Source organism: Bubalus bubalis, chromosome 23 (assembly GCF_019923935.1).
Source record: "Bubalus bubalis isolate 160015118507 breed Murrah chromosome 23, NDDB_SH_1, whole genome shotgun sequence".
Classification (NCBI taxonomy): domain Eukaryota; kingdom Metazoa; phylum Chordata; class Mammalia; order Artiodactyla; family Bovidae; genus Bubalus; species Bubalus bubalis.
The window spans coordinates 46438722-46455939 of NC_059179.1; the positions used below are offsets into that span (position 1 = coordinate 46438722).

Below are 17218 nucleotides of genomic sequence, written 5' to 3' on the forward strand. Positions count from 1 at the left end.
TTGACTGGTCGATGAGAATTACAGTTTCTATGAGGGCTTTTGTGCCACTAAGACCCAGAGACAGAGAGATCCAAGGAGCACTGGTCCCTGATAATAGAAGCCTGGAGCCTGGGCTGCAGGCCCAGTGACCTTGCCAACATGTGCGGAGTGGGCACAAGAGCATTGCCCATCCTGCCCACCCCATAGATGGGCCGTTGTCAAGACCAAATCCATGCAGGTGGCTCAGAGTCTGGATCTGACGCTGCGATGACTGGGCTCCATCTGAACGCTATTGCCTTTCTTTTCTTATTTCATGGCTGCGTGACCTCTTCATCGTGGTGCACAGGCTTCTCTTGTTGTGGTGCACAGGTTCTAGAGTGCAAGGGCTCAGTAGTTGTGGTGTGTGGGCTTAGCTGCCCCCATGGCATGTGGGATCTTAGTTCCCTGACCAGAAATAGAACCTGTGTCCCCTTCATTACAAGGCAGATTCTTAAACACTGTATCACCCGGAAAGTCCTCTCCACTGCTTTCCTATCTGTGAGCTCTGGGCAAGTTACAGAGAAACCTTTAGGAGCCTCAGTTTCCTCATCTGTAAATGGGCTAACCATACCTCCTAACTCCCGGGTTATTATTATGAGGATGACAAGCTCTTAGTGCATCGGTGGGCGTGTTCTCAGTAAATTAAGTGTAATCGTGCACCTGTTTCATTTGTGAAATTCAAAACTCTAAAGACTTCCCCAATTCACCCCCCCTTTTCCCTTAACTCACTTTCTAGATCCAGTTTCTTTTTCTCAGCCCATCGTCTCTGGGGCCTCTGGGATGAGCGTCCTAAAGCACAGATCTGGGCCTTGCTTCCCCCTTGGCTTGGGGGTCATGGCCTTGCCCTCTGGCCCCATGTCCACCCCTACCCTTCATCTCACCTCCGTGCTCCATCCCAGGCATCCAGGCCCAGAGGGCTTTCCAGACCCTGGCACTCCTCACACTGCTCCTCTTGCCTGAAGTGACACGTCGTGTCTTACCTTCTCACCTCGATGGCCACCTCTTGGTCTGCTTTCCCTGATTCCTCCAGGTGGTATGAACGTCTCCTTCCTCTGGATACCCCTAGGCCTCTGGAGGCAGGGGTGTGGGTTTGCATGTGTATCTGGCCCCATGGGCTTCCCAGGTGCAATGCAGAAGACATGGATTTGATCTCTGGGTCAGGAAGATCCCCTGGAGCGGAAAATGGCCACCCACTCCAGTATTGTTGCCGAGAAATCCCCTGGACAGAGGAGACTGATGGGCTACAGTCCATGGGGTCACAGAGAGTCACATTGACTGAGTGACTGAGCCCCCAGAGAGCCCTGACTGGTAGCCCCAGCCTGCCTTTCGTAGGTTGGCACTCACCTGGACTCCTCCGTGGTGACCAAGAAGGACCCTCTGATCAGGGGTTAGGCTGCGAGGCTCCAGAGAGGAAGTGCTGCCTCTGCGGTCTGAACTGTCAGATGGCAACAGCCAGGTCCTGGAGCTGGGCCAGACTCCCACCCTGCAGCCCACATCCTGTCCTGGGCTCTCAAAGTGGCCTGGGTGAGGATGCCAGAGGGAGCCCTGGGCAGTGGCTGTGCAGGAGACCCTGCAAGAAACCGGGAAGCAGAGGTGAATTGCTTGTTGCTCTGGAGGCTGCGAGTCTGAGACTGAGGTGTCAGCAGGCTGGCGCCTCCCTGAAGCTGCTCTCTGTGGCCATTTTCAGGCGGTGTCCCCAAACGGCCTTTCTTTCCGTTCTGCGCCCCTGATGCCTCTCTTTCTCTCCCTTTTCCACTTTAATATAAAGTTCTTTATTTGGCTGTGCCAGGGCTTCGCTGTGGTCTGCGGGATCTTTAGTTGCAGCATGCAGACTTTTACTTGCGGGATGTGGGATCTAGCGCCCTGGCCAGGGATGGAACCTGCGCTCCTTGCATGGGGAGTGTGAAGCCTTAGTCACTGGACCACTGGGGAAGACCCCCTGAGGTCGCTTTGTGCGTCCAAATTTTTTCCTTTTACAAGGACACCAGTCAGATTGAGAGGGGTCCGTCCTAATGGCCTCAATTTAACTTGATCATCTCTTGAAAGGCCCTATTTCCAATTACAGTCATATTCCGAGGTACTGGGTATTAGGGATTCAACACAAGAATTTGGGGGGACAAACTTCAGTGCATAACCATGGGTCCCCAAAGGACAGCCAGAATGGCACTGCCCAAAGATGGAGGGGTGGGGGAGGGGCAGATACGCACCATGATTCCTGCCTGCCTCTTCACCCGGGCCCCAGCTGAAAGCTGAGAACGCCTGGAGAGCCAGAGACCGGAAGTGGCTCCTCTAAATAAGTTTAAAAGGAAGACGCTGGGAGAATCCCAGAATTTCCCAAAGAGAATAAGGTCCTTTAGAGGTTCCTGTTGTTGGTCAGTTGCTAAGTTGTGTTCGACTCTTTGCAGCCCCGTGGACTGCAGTATGCCGGACTTCCCTGTCCTCCACTGTCTCCCACAGTTTGCTTAAGTTCATGTCCATTGAGTTGGTGATACTTTCTAAGCGTCTCATCCTCTGCTGCTAATCCCACCATGACAATAACACTGCTCCCATTTATGAGCACTGGCTCCGACTTTATGGTCCTCCTTCTTTCCTCACCATTTTTATGTTCTCCTCTACATTCTGAGCACTTGGAGCATGTTGACAACCCTGTTTTAAGGTCTTTGTCTGCTGTTAACAATGACATCATTGCTGTCATTTCTGTGTTTGTTTCTACTGATGGGTTTTGTTTCCCTGGTTACAGGTCATGTTTTCCTGTATCTTTGCATGTCTGGTCATTTTTGGTTGGATGCCAGACATTGTGAACTTTATATCGTTGGGTGCTGGATTTTATTGTATTCTTTTAAATAGCACTGCATTTTGTATGGTATTCTGTTATGTTACTTGAGCTCAGCTTCATTCATCTAAGCTTGCTTTTTGGCTTTATAATTTACTAGAGCAGCCTTTGGTCTAGGTCTAATGTAGTCCCACTATGAAGGTGAGATCCTTAGGAGGTCTCTACTTGTTCCACTCTATATTATGAGGTCTGTCCACTGTGGGTGAAGGTAACACCAACTCCCCTGTAAGCTCTGGGAATTATCTGGGGACTGCTTCTTCCTGGTGTTCTTTCCACAGCCAGATTCATAGGGTTTCAATCCTCATGTGCATAGTACTCAGAGACTCAGTGGAGCCCATCTGCAGATCTCTGGAATTTTCTCTCAGTGTGGACAGCTCCCTTCTCCTGGACCCCATGACTTGCAAGTCCTAGTAGCCTTGGCATCTCTGAACTCTAACATCTATTTTCAGTGAGTGAGACCCCAGGCTTAATTTAGTTCCCCTTCCTGTGCTGCAGCCCAGAAACTGCCTCCAGGAAGCCAGCTGGGCTGCCATAGGATGCACCTCATTCATTTCTCTTCTTCAGGGTCACAGCCCTGCAGTGCCTCGTGTCTGAAAACCATCACTTTATCTGGATCCCCTCTGGTGTGGAAGCTCTGCACCGTTATTAAATCTTCCAGATGCTCTAGAAGTCAGGCTACTTTTAAAATGAGGAAACTTGGAACACCCAGGTAACTTTCCCAGAGTCAGACAGCTTCCAAGATGTTGGTCATGTGTCTGCCTGACTCTGAACACTACCCTGTGCCGACTGGACCCTGAGAGAGTCCAGCCTCCAGGGGCAAGAACTCAACTGTCTCAGGCCTTGCCACCTGCACCCAAGGCTCCCTCTGCTTCAGGATGCTCCCCCTCCTGAAGAGATATCTGCAGAGACATCACTTTGTCAAAGCTATGGGTTTTCCTGTAGTCATGTACTGCTGTGAGAGTTGGACCATAAAGAAGGCTGAGCACCGAAAAATTGATGCTTTCAAACTGTGGTGCTGGAGAAGACCCTTGAGAGTCCCTTGGACTGCAAGGAGATCCAACCAGTCCATCCTAAAGGAAATCAGTCCTGAAATTCATTGGAAGGACTGACGATGAAGCTGAAGCTCCAATACTTTGGCCACCTGATGCAAAGAATTGACTCAAAAGACCCTGATGCTGGGAAAGATTGAAGGTCAGAGGAGAAGGGGGTGACAGAGAATGAGATGATTGAATGGCATCATCGACTCAATGGACATGAATTTGAGCAAACTTCAGGAGACAGTGAAGGACAGAGAAGCCTGGCATGCTGCAGTCCATGGGGTCACAAAGAGTCGGACGCGACAGAGTGACTGCACAACGACAACCCCTTTCTGCAGGCATCCCGGCCCGCAGTCCCAGAGCTCATTTCTGTGTGTGCTCAGCGTGGGGAGCACTGCTTGGTCTGCATTTATATTCACAGGCACATCTGCCCACCAGGCACAGGGGCTCTGCAGGCAGCATCCTCTACCGAACAACCTATTTGCTCTACAGAGCTGGTTGAAGTTTAACATCAAGGGTCTGCCTTAATGATCTTCACGGAGAATGCTGAGCAGGGCACCTGGAACGTACAGCAGAACCCAGGTGACTGCAGCGAGGCCGGTCCAGGAAACTGTTTCATAAGCTGGTTATCACATCTCAAGCCCTTCCCTTCCCCTGCTTTAACTTTACTTATTAAGAAATTTCAAACATAAAGATGAAACACGCATAAACCTATCACCTAAACTGAATAATTTTGCTTCATCTTTTTTTTTTTTGCTGCAGTATTTTAAAGTAAATGACATACTTTCAAACACTGCAGCATGCCTCTCTAAAACATAAGGAGTTTTCCCAAAAAATGTATTTATTTTTGGCTGGGCTGTGTCTTCACTGCTGCCCGTGGGCTTTCTCTAGTTGTGGTGAGTGGGGGCTACTCTTCGTTGCATTGTGGTGGCTTCTCTTACTGCGGAGCTCGGGCTCCAGGGCTCAGCAGCTTCAGGTCACAGGCTCTAGAGCTCAGGCTCTGTAGTTGTGGTGTGTGGCCTTAGTTGCCCTGAGGCAACCGTGATCTTCCTGGACCAGGTACTGAACCCATGTCCCCTGCATTGACAGGCGGATTCTTAACCACTGAACCACTAGGGAAGTCCTAAGGATTTCTTTTGATATATTATCTATAATATATTATTATATAATAATATAATAATAACTGTTATTAATAGTTATATTAATAATAATAACCATTATTACACTTGGCAAAATAAATAATTTAAAAATATTATGTACTATTGGTTCACAGTTAAAATCATCTCTTGTCCTTAACAACTCTCAGAGTTGGTTTGCTAACAGCAGTATCAGTATCCAGTCAAGAAGCACATTTCTTATATTTGTTAAATTTTTTTAAACTTAGAAGAGTTCTTTCTCATTTTTTTTTTTTTTTTAATTATACTGACTTACTGGACTTCCCTGGTGGCTCAGACGGTAAAGAATCTGCCCACAACTGTAGGAAACCCAGGTTCAATCCCTGGGTAGGGAAGATCCTCTGGAGAAAAGAATGGCAATCCACTCCAGGATTCTTGCCTGGAGAATCCCATGGATGGACAGTGGAGTCTGGCGGGCCACAGTCCATGGGGTCACAAAGAGTTAGACGTGACTGAGTGACTAACACTTTCACTTTCATTGACACCAGACCACTGTCCTATAAAAGAGCCTTCCTTCTATCTTCATGTAACTATACAGGTTTTCCTCAACTTATAATAAGGTTACACCCTAATACATCCACTGTAAGTTGAAAATATCATTAAGTTGAAGATATATTTAACACACTAATCTACCAAACATCATCCCTTAGCCAAGTCTATGTGAAACACACTTAGAATATTTTAAAAAAAAAAGAAAAATCCTTGGCCTGACCACGAGGCATATGGGATCTTAGTTCTGCGGCCAGGGGTTGAACGTGTGTCCCCTGCATTGGAATCATGGAATCTTAACCACTGGACCACCAGGAAAGTGTCCCCTGACTTTCATTTTTTTAATAGAGTACTTAAGTTAGCCTATAGTGGGGCAAAACAAAGCCTGTTTTATAAGAAGGTGTTGAACATTTTGTGTAATTCATTGGACACTGTACTGAAGTAAAGAGCAGAATGGTTGGTTGTCTGGACACAGAATGATTGTATGTATACTGGTCATTTCCTCTTCTGACTGAGGGCTGACTGGGAGCTGTGGCTCCCACCTGCTGCCCAGCATCAGGAGATAGAACTGTATTAATAGCCCAGGAAAAGATTCAATTCAGTTCAGTCGCTCAGTCGTGTCTGACTTTTTGCGACCCCATGGACTGCAGCACGCCAGGCCTCCTTGTCCATCACCAACTCCCGGAGCTTACTCAATCTCATGTCCATCGAGTTGGTGATGCCATCCAACCATCTCATCCTCTGTCATCCCCTTCTCTTCCCACCTTCGATCTTCCGAACATCAGGGTTTTTTCAAATGAGTCAGTTCTTTGCATCAAGTGACCAAAGTATTGGAAAAGATTGAAAATTCAGAATTCAAGCTAAGGTTTTTACAGAATGCACTGCACTTTTGTACCATTCTTAAGTTGAAAGACCTTAAGTCCAACCATTCTAAACAAGGGGTTCTCAAGGGTTCTTGTGGGGTCATTTAACTTTTTCCTCAGTCTTCTCTTTTTCCTGTAACCTGGAATTTAGATGTGAAGTCTTGAGAATACTTTTTTTTTTTGCGGGGAGAGGGGGATTATACCTTTTCATTCTGTGTGGCATTAAGTGCTGTGACCACATGCTGGGTCATGTAATACAATGCTAACATCTGCTACTGGATCAAAGCGGCGGCAGGTACAGGCCTCACTGCACACCGCATTCTTAGCTTTTCAGGTGGTGAGTAGACTGTGATGAAGCCCCTTGATGAAGCGCGTGAAATCCCCACATCTCTGTCTCACTCTCCTCTGTTTCTGCCCCATTCACTGTGCCTTCTGCCACCTCCACCAGGCAAGATTTTGTTGAATCGGTCTCCTAGGTTTGCCTTTGTGAATGTGGAAAACTTTTTCCAATGAAACAAATTAATTTTAATTTTCAAAATCTAAATAACGTGTAATGCAATGTCGATTATGCTTTTTCACGGCCCCCTCTTAGGATTCTGCCTTATCTTGGGAGGGGCCCCTAGTCTGACCTGATCCTCAGGCCTGGCCCCTGCCGGGAACCGCAGTGCTGTTGGGCGGGTCAGACCTGCAAGAGACCCGATTGCTGTGCGAAGCCCGGGAGGGATGGCTGAGCTCAGGGGCCCACCCATGGCGACTCAGGAGTTAAAAACACCAACTCACTAAAACCCCCAGGGCTCATGGAGTTGGAGACGGTGCCAACCTAGAGCTCATGCAACCACCGGGCAAGGAGCCAGGCCTGGACTCAGTTTCCAGCCCCTAGATGGGACCACTGCGGGAGTCAGCCAGGGAACGCAGACAAACCTCTCAGAGCCACGTGGATGGTGGCCAAGCTTGGGTACACATCGAAGTAACGGGATCAAAACCTCATTGTCTCCAACATGTGGTCTGTGGTTCATCTGGAGTTTTAAAATTCTGTTTCAGAAATTTATTTATTTTTAAAAATTATTTGACTGTGCTAAGTATTAGTTGGAGCACGCAGAATCTTTAGTTGCAGCACTCAGGATCTTCAGTCGTGGCGTGTGGGATCGAGTTCCCTGACCGAGGATTGAACCTGGGCCCTCTGCATTGAGAGGGAGGAGGCTTAGCCACTGAACTACCAGGGCAGTTCCAAGAAATTTACTTTTATCACAGTCTTACAAAAATATGCAAGTCCCATGCCATATATATGTATTTTTTTTTCAGTGGGTCTCTTGTATCAGAGTGAAAGTGGAAACTTATAGAAAGTGTGAAGCATGACGTTATTAGGCAAAATCCCTGGGGGCAGCATCAGCTAAGAAAACCAAGTATAAGTAGAGGATGTCTCACCTGTGCAGCTGTATCTTCTCCTTTGATCCTTAGAAGAGGCTGGCATCATTGCCCCTAGCTTATACACAGAGCTATCAGAACCCTAAGGTTTAGGAGCAGAACAGGCTAGAAACGGAGAGAGAAGGTCACACAGCTGGCAAAGGAAGGCCAGGACTCCGAGGTGCATATGGCTCTCAAGCTCCTCATCTTTCACTACAATATGCCATATGCCTCCATGTGTAGCCACACAAGCAAAACCAAAACACTGGACACAAGAGAGATCAGTATCATTAAAATGTTTCCCAGGTTTTCATTGCAGAATTCCACATTCCTGATAAGACCAACATGGCCCTTCTACTGCAGGCTCATTCCGTGGCCTTTTCTCTGGTTTCCTGTGCTTCAGGGAAGATTGAAGTCCCTTGAAGCATCTGTGCTCCTTCCCACCCCAGTGCCTTCGCACATGTGGTTCCCCCTGCTAGTCTCTGTTTTTCCTTAAAGTCTGGGCAGCTTCTGTTTTCCCAGGAAGCCTGTTCTGACCTAGAGTAGGTCAGGCCATCATTGCACTGGTCTCAGAGTGTCCTCCTTCTCCTGGGTAGCACCTTCACACCTTCAGGGGTCAGGGTGACCAGGCCATGGGTTCAGGGCCTGAGCTCCTGAGGTTTCTAATTTCCACAGGAGGTTTTAAGTGCCCGCATGTGGCTGCGTGTGATTGGAGCCCAGTCCGTTCCGTCTGTGGGACTCAGGTTCTTTATCAGTAAAACAGGGCCTGTGACTTTCTATGAATCTGTGGTTTTTTCTGTGAACTCTCAAGTCATATGTTACCCTCTGCGTACAGGAGGTTACCTCTCAGACACCCAAACGGATAAGCTCTTAAGGAATCCTCAAGCATTTAATCAGTATTCTGGGTGGAATGCTGAGATTTCCTTGTCTCAAAGTAGCCCGGAAGGCAGGTGGCAGGCCTTCTCTACATCAGGATGGTGGCCTTCTGGGTCTTCCCCAGGCCCTCCCAGTCCGTTCCCTGAGCTCCCCCACCCAGCACTGTCCCTACCCCATGGAGCCTTCCAATCTTTTTACTGTCCTTCCTCCAATCCTTGAAGGCTGGGACTCCCCTGGGGGTCTAGTGGCTAAGACTCCGAGCTCCTCATGCAGGGGGCTGGGGTTCAATCCCTGGTGAGGGGACCAGATCCCACATGTCACAATTAAGACCTGGGGCAGCCAGAAAAAAAAAGAAAAAATTCTTGAAAACTCCCCGGCCTACTGCCATTGTCAGTGGTTCTTGGGGGTATGAGTTTATTCCATGACACCAAGTGTATTCCATCCTGAGGCTGCCTCCTTCCTCCTTTTGTTGGTTTTGATCTTTCTATTCTTTTCTGAAATTATGGTAAAAATAAATGTGTGTGTGTTGTTTTAACTTGAAGAAAATCTGAAGCCCCCCCAATCTTCTCCTGGTGCGGTAAACACAAGAGCCTGAGGACGCTTAGCACAGTGGATACCAAGTTCCTAAGAGGCCAGTGTGTCTGCTCCAGGCTGGGACTGGGGTTTCCTTTCCAGGCTAGCACCCTCTCTCCAGTTCCCGACTCCCCCCTCTTCACAGACCTCCTGTCCTACTCAGCTTGCAGAGGCTTCTGGGACCAAAGGAGGCTGAGGTCTCTGTGTCAATGCGCTCACTCCACAGTCCAGCAAGAGGTCACCTTCCCGCAAAGCCCCCTAACCGGCACCCCACCCCACCCAAGGCCAGCCCTGCGCTGGCTCTTCCCACTCTCCTTGGGTGTCTCCACCCAAGCACTAGGAGCCAACCTATGTCTTGTTATTCTACCCATCACCTCCCCGTCCCTAGCTTGGCTAGTTGGTGCTCAGCGCAGTGGGCACAGGGTAGGTGCTCAGTTAACTTTTGCCAAACGAATGAATGAATGAACCACACGCTCCGGGGAAGGTTTCCTCCCAGGGATCCTGCTGGTTTGCTCAGCTCCAGGCCTCTCCCCCAAACCAGGGGTGGGGGTTGTGGGGGGTACCTCACATCACTGGGAGTCGGTCTGATGTAGAAGTTTCACGAATTGCCAAGACTCCCCCTGCCCGCTTCCCGGCCAGGGTGCACCCCCTTTCTGGGTGTATGAGATCCAGCCCTCGGGAGGGCACCCCGACTCGCAGAAGTCCCGCACATCAGGAGAAGACCACAGCCCCTGCGGGGGGCGCTCCTTTGTGGGTGGGGGTAGTGGGCGCGGAGCGCGGGGCAGGGCCGCCGAGGGCCGAGGCCGCGCGCGCGGCTCCCCGCCCGCCGCCTCCCGCGCCGGCCCGCCTCCCGCTGGCGCTCCCGGCCTTTCCCATCCGGCCCGCGACGCCCCGCCCGCCCCGTCCCACATGACACCGCCTCCGCCGCAAACTTTTTCCACCCCATCCTGCCGCGGCCCGAGAGGGATGGAAAATGGCGGCCTAGGCGCGGAGTTTCCTGGCGCAGCGGCGGCGGCCTGGGCGCGGGGGGCGCGGGCGGCAGCATGACGCGCTGGGTGCCCACCAAGCGCGAGGAGAAATACGGCGTGGGTGAGCACCTCCGCGCGCCGCGCGCGGGGCTCCGGGCCGCCGGGGGCGCGCCCGGGAGCCTGTTGCCGGCGGCCCGGGCGGGGACGCGGAGTGACCGCGGCGCCCGGAGCCCCGCGTCCCCAGCCCTCCCCCTCTGCCCGAGGGGTCCGATCGCGCTCCTGTCGGCGGGCACTGCCCACTTGGCGCCCGGGGCGCACGCCGTCCCCGAGCTTGCTCCGGAGCCCGCGCGAGCCGGGCCGGGGACACGCGGGTGTGTTTGGGTGTGTGTTTGGGGGGGGACACGGCGGGTTGTGTCAAGTCCCGAGGGTGTCCCCTCCGACAGCCAGCTCTCGGGACGGGCACCACGGCGGCCGAACCCTCCAGCCTCCCGGGGCTTGCCCCCGGACTCCCCGATCCCAGTTGGGCCGGGCCCGGCCGGGAGGCCCCCGGGGGCATTGTTCAGCCGCGCCTTTTTTTTTTTTTTGCTTTTCGGGTGAAGTTGTGCTCAGCGTCTGGGTCTCCCGGGTGGACCGTTTCGAGTTGCAGCGATCACGGAGAGGAGAACTGTGCTCTCCTCCGGGGGGGTGGGCGGGAGGAGGTGGCCCGTGCAACCGGGGGCAGCCCATCGCACGACCCGGCAGCTTGGTGGTCCTGCCCTGGGCGGCGCGGGACCCTGGGGCCGGCAGCCGAGCGTGTCCCCGGAGCCGGGGAGCGGAGTTGGGAAGGGCAGGACGGGTTTTGGCTCCGCGGCTCTTCGTCGTTTGCGGAGGGGAGTGAGGGGAGTCCGGTTGCAAGTTTACATTTCTGCCCAAGTACACATACATTCCAGAGACAGACACTTTCCTTAAGGGCCAAACAAACGGCTCCCTTGGGCCCCGTGCGCCCTGCAGCCCTTCTGGCGGGGCCTGGCCTGCCGGGGCCTGTGGGTTCCTGCCTTCTCTTGACTTACCCACCCAAGACTTCTGTCTGGGTTGGCGGCTGGTCCCCCAGCTCCACAGCTTCCCAGTTGGTTTTCAGTCTCTTTCCTCCTGCTCCAGGGTCCAAAGCGGGGACCATCTCCTCAGAGGCCAGGCTGGACTCTGCCTGACCTGGGCCTCCCTCCGAAGGCAGGGGATACCCCCCTGGGGTTCCTGGTCCCTCGCCTGTCTTGCCCTTGGGGCTCTGAACCTTTGCAGTGTGGTCACCCAGAGTGTCTTCCCACTCCCGCTGCTGGTCTGGTTCAGGCCGCCGGCTACTGCAAGGCCTCCTGGGTGCTGCTCGTCCCTAGGGCACTCTCTTTTTTTTCTGTGATGCCAGTGGTTTATCTGCGAGATGCCAGAGACGCAGAGTGGGCACCGGGCCGGTCCTAGGTCCCCTCTGGGCCTGTGGTGTCTTAGTGCAGGAGCGGCCCTGTTTCAGGACCGCAGTGGCTGAATTCCCTCCCCACCGCCTTTTAGAGACTCAGGCATTTGAGACTCAGGCTTGTTTACAAATGTCAACAGCCCAACAGAGCTGGGCTTTCCGATGGCAGCTCTGTTTCTAAACTTCTTTTTTTTGTTGTTTGTTTCTAAACTTCTAAGTGACATCCTGTGTGCATTCAGATGGTTTCAGACCCATAGAAATAACCCCATCCATCTGCATTGAATGAGGGAGGTTTGGGGAAGTGGAGTTTCCTGCTGGGGTAACTGCAACCTGGGGGTGGGCTGTTGGGAGCCTGTTGGGATGCTGTGTTTAGGCTGAGGGCTGAGGGCGACCCTCGAGGAACTTGCACTGAGAGGTGAAGGAGGAGCTGGAGCTCTGGGGAGAGGCAGGCAGAGGGCGGGAGACCACCATCCTGCTTGGGACTTGGCCCCTCATCCTGTGTGCTGGGGTCTACTCACTGTCCCCCCCATTTCCCAGAGGCCGGGGACAGACGAATGCCACTGAAACCCTGGTGGTGGCTCTAGAGCTCATTTATGGTCAACTCCCCTAGCCCCCACCAGGTGATAGGGAAGGGGCTTCTCTTTAGGATACTATGTATATATTTTTTTACACTTTGTATTTTATATTGGAGTCTAGCTGATTAACAATGTTGTGATATTTCAGGTCCACAGCAAGGTGACTCAGCCCTACAGATACATGTATCCATTCTCCCCCAAACTCGCCTCCCATCCAAAGCTGCCACATAAGGTTGAGCAGAGTTCCCTGTGTTAAACAGTAGGATCATGTTGGTTATCCATTTTAAATATCGTCAGGTGTACATGTTGATCCTGGACACCGTATTTTAAGACACCTTGATCCTCTTGGTTCCTGGGGTGACCTGGATGGTGTCAGAGATCACCCTGTAGGTGTAGATGGTTGAATAGTGGCTTGTGTCTCGAGACCGAAGGGAACATTCACGAGCAGGGTCTGCCCACTGGGGAGGTGGCTCTGGGCATGACCGTGGCTTTGTCCTGTCTTCAGTAAGGCACATGCCTTCTGGAAGCTTTTGTGGCTCAGTGGTAAAGAGCCCGCCTGCCAATGCAGGAGATGCAAGAGACTCGGGTTTGATCTCTGGGTTGGGAAGATTCCCTGGAGGAGGGCATGGCAATCCACTCTAGTATACTTGCCTGAGAAGTCCCATGGACAGAAGAGCCTGCTGGGCAACAGTCCATGGGGTCGCAAAGGGTCAGACATGACTGAAGTGACTTAGCATGCATGCATGGCAGTGCCTTCTGATATCACACCTTGGGCTCATACTTTCGTTTGAAGAAAACTCCCAAAGTGAAGAGTTTCAAAGAAGAGAAGTCTCCTGGATGGTTTTGGAGGCAGTTCTGGGAAGGATGTGTGTGGCAGTCAGGCAGTCAGGGGACCCTGAGGGGGCTGTTCTACTTAGTGTCACCAGGAGAAGATGACAAGACAACCCAACTCTGAGCAGCAGAAGGAGCTTTAAATACGTCCTGTCAAGGAGGGCAGGCAGGCTTAGAACTCCCGATTTGGGGCAGGGGGAAGCCAAGGGTGCTTGAACCAGGCGCCCCTCCTGTCTGGGAGTTGCCTGGGGAGGGGTCCCCCGGTTCTCAGGGCCTGGGCTGGCTGGGAAGATGGAAGTGCTGTATGTAGGAATCCATTTCCCCAAGCTAACTGGCTCTTTCTGCCTCAGGGAAAACTCCTAGAGAGCCCTTTCACCAACCACAAAACTTTTTTGGCCAGAGCCTCATAAGGGGACTGTGTCTCCCTAGATGGGCTCTGGTGGGTCTGTGGGCGGGCCATGCTTCCAGCGACTTGGCCTGTGAATAGATCACGAGGGGAGAGAAAATGGTAAAACTCTTATCTCATTTGCAAACATGAATCACAGCTCATTGTCTGCAAGTACTTAAGTTCTGTTAGAAGCATTGTTTGTAAGTAAGACACTTCAGTTATTTATTTATTCTGTAAAGTTGGGAAAGGAGTAAACAGCTGATCTCTTGCTTCCTCAGCAAAGGCAGGAAATCCCGGCACCCCCGGGATTCATGGGGTTGGGGCAGGGCGAGGGCGGCGGTGATGGTCACCTGTGCAATTGACCAGCCTGTTCCTGTCTCCCCTTGGCTGTGAGTTTGGTGGGTCAGTGTTTACAGACTGGCTTATTAACACAAGGCATGAACTTTGACCTAACTCAGTCACACTCAGGGTTTGGGCCAGATGAACTTTTCCATCACCCCCGACTAAGTTGAGTCATAACGTCCCAATACCTGTAAAGTTGTGTTCATGTGGATCCAGTTGCTGAGATTAGGTGAAAAGATGCAGTGTTCTAATTCTCAGCCTCATGGTGTTTGCCTTATAAGAATTCACTTAAGCCATATATTTGATCTGGGAAGTTTTCTGAGGATGGTGGGCTCATATCTCCTTGATGGTATGCGAGACAGAATATTTCCCACCACGCCCCCCAACCCCTGCCAAATATCCACTCCCTAATCCCCAAGACTTATGAATATGATGTGTGACATGACAGAAGGGACTTGGCAGGTGGGTTACGGTTATGAACCTTGAAATGGGTTGATTAGTCCTAAGTTACTCACCTGGAGCTGAAGCCCCAATACTTTGGCCGCCTGATGTGAAGAGCCGACTCGCTGGAAAAGACCCTGATGCTGGGAAAGATGGAAGGCAGGAGGAGAAGGGGACGACAGAGGATGAGATGGTTGGCTGGCATCAGCAACTCAATGGGCATGGGTTTGAGCAAGGTCCATGAATTGGTGATGGACAGGGAAGCCTAGTGTGCTGTGGTCTGTGGGGTCACAAAGAGTTGGACATGACTGAGTGACTGAATGGCAGCAGCACACTGGGTCCCCTGAGCAGAGAACTTTCTCTGACTGCTCACAGTAGAGAGGTGTGGTAGAAGTGGACTCAGAGGTTCTGAGGCTGGGGAGGGGTCCACGCCCCCTTGCTGGCCCGGAGATGTAGGAGCCCAATTGCTAGGACCCCAGGGAGCTCAGGGTGGCCCAGCTGACAGCCAGCAAGGAAACGGGGACCTCGGTCCTGCAGCCACAGCTGGATTCTGCCAGCGCCCCCAGTAAGCCGGGAAACAGATTCATTCCAGAGCCTCCCGTGAGAGCCCAGCTGGCCAGCACCTTGGCTCTGAGACCCAGGAACACTGGGCGTCTGACTTGGAGCACAGTGAGATAATAAACGTGGGTGGTTTTCAACTGCCAAGGGCGTGGTGATGGGTTATGGCAGCAGTCGGGGGTGAATGGAGGTGGTGTGGTGAGCAGCCCGGGCGAGACTGGGTTCTCTTTCCAGCCTTGGCTTTGCCTGGAGGCAGGTTGACCTCCACGTGTCCTTCGCTCTTCACTCCAGGCCAAACTCAAACAGGGAATGTGGGTATTGGCACCAAGATATCTTTGACTCCTGGGTCTTAGTCGTCATGTGGCCCTTGAGCAAATGACTCCTGCTTCCTTAGCCTCAGTTTCCTCATCTGGAAAGGGGACTCAAGCCTGCCTTCCGCAGAGACCAGTGGGGATTCATTGAGATAGTGTCCTCAGAGCACAGAGCGCTGAGGTCAGCATTTGAGATAAGCCAGGCAGTCCATGCAGCAACGCTTTTAGTAATTTTTTTAATTTAATGAATTGCAGTTTAGAAATGTGGTGACAAGCGATTTCCTCTTTGGATTCGACAGTCACCGTGGCTGAAGGAAGGTTCTTCTTCCAAAGTTAATTTTCTACCGGGGAGTGTGACATTTGCTTGATAATAGAGATTATGATGTGTGTATTCAGATTAGCTCTGAGCAATGGTAATTGCTAGGAATATGGTAGTATTCCAATAAGTTTGGGAGTGTGGAGCTGCAGAGAGATCCTTCATGTTGCCTGGAACAGCAAGCAAGCTGCTACTTTGGGGGATGAAAAATTATATTTGATCGTAAGTAAATAGAAATGCAGACATTTTCATTCACTGGAGTTGCAGAAAAACAAAACTTAAGAGCGTATTATATTTCTGCAAATCTGATTTTACTTGGGAAACATTATACACATTTTAAATGTATTGTTGTGCCAGGGTTGGCCCAGAATAGCAGAGAGTTATCAGGATTGCCTGAGGGTATGTGAATTGTTCTTTCGCTTGTGTTCTTGTGACCTCTGAGGATGCAGGTAGAGAAATAGTCAGTGGTGAGTCCTGAGCTGGGTGCAGCCCAGAAGCCAAGTGCCTGTGCCCGAGGGCCCCTGTGACCTCTCTCTGTCTCTGTCTCTCTCTCTTCTCTCTTTTCTCCCCCCTTCCTTCTTTCCTTTCTCCCCTCCTTCCTCTCTCTTCATTAGACTTTGGATTTCCATATAATTACACACAGCAGTTGTAAGAAGTCATACAGGGAGCCCACGTACACATCGCCGGTTTCCCCCGAGATTCTATCTTGTAAAACTCCAACAGTGTCAGAACCTGGATGTAGATGTTGAAGATACAGAGCGTCTCCACCCCCAGCACCCCTCCCGGGGTCCTTTTGTTGCTGCACCCCCCTCCCGTTTCCCTGCCCCATAATCCCTGGCAACCACTAATCTGACCTCTATTTCTGCAATTTTGTAATTTCACGAATGTTCCATGAATGGCATCTTGAGTATGTAACCTTTCTGGATTGCCTTTTTCCCTCAGCATAATTCTCCAGAGTCATCAGGCTGCTGTGTGTATCAGCGATTTGTTCCTTTTCTTTGCTGAGTAGTGTCCCGTGATGTTGGACGTGCCACAGATGGTTTAACCGTTCATTCGTTGAAGGATGTCTGGTTTTGGCTATTGTGAGTAAAGCTGCTGTGAACACTCATGCTCAGGTTGTGTGTGTGTGTGTGTGTGTGTGTGAACGGAAATCTTCATCTTCTGGGATAAATGCCTAGGAGTACAATTGTGTTTTGTTTGTTTTTAATTTTTAAAAAATTTTTGGCCACACTTTGCAGTATGTGGGATCTTAGTTCCCAGACCAGATATTGAACCTATGCCCCCTGCATTGGGAGCACAGAGTCTTTAAGCACCTGACTGCCAGGGAAGTCCCAGGAGTGCAATTATTAAACTGTGTGGTAGTTTGGTTTTTTAAGACACTATTAATACCAGACTTTTCCCCAGTGGCTTAGCCGTTTTACATTCCCACCAGCTGTGTGTATATGTGCATGTTTGTGCATGTGCATGGGTGTGTGCTTGTGTGTGATGGGAAGGTGTGTGTACATGCGTGTCTGCATGTGTGTGTGAGTGAAGGTGTGCATGTGCATGCGTGTGTACTTGAAGGTATGTGTGTGCATGCATGTGTGCACGTGTGTGCACGTGTGTGTGAACGTGTGCAGGTGCGTGCGTATGTGCGTGTGCATGCATGTGCATGTGAGATCCAGTCTCTCCGCATCCTTACCGACACGTGTTTCTGTTTTCCCCAGTCTGAGCGGTGTGTCGTTGGGGTTGGAATTTGCGTTTCCCTCGCTGCAGTGCACCTTGAAGGAGATCTTGGTG

At 51.3% G+C, this 17218-nt stretch overlaps 1 protein-coding gene across 2 annotated transcripts in view; it reads left to right on the top strand.

The window, feature by feature from the left end:
* Positions 1–10151: 10151 nt before the first annotated feature.
* The window catches only part of DOCK1 (dedicator of cytokinesis 1), a 559970-nt gene continuing 552903 nt past the window's right edge, over positions 10152–17218 (top strand). For both annotated transcript variants that reach the window (XM_025273840.3, XM_025273841.3), the window contains exon 1: positions 10152–10357. In XM_025273840.3, the coding sequence (XP_025129625.1) occupies positions 10312–10357 (46 nt within the window). In that variant the 5' untranslated portion in view covers positions 10152–10311. The remainder of the gene's footprint in view (positions 10358–17218) is intronic.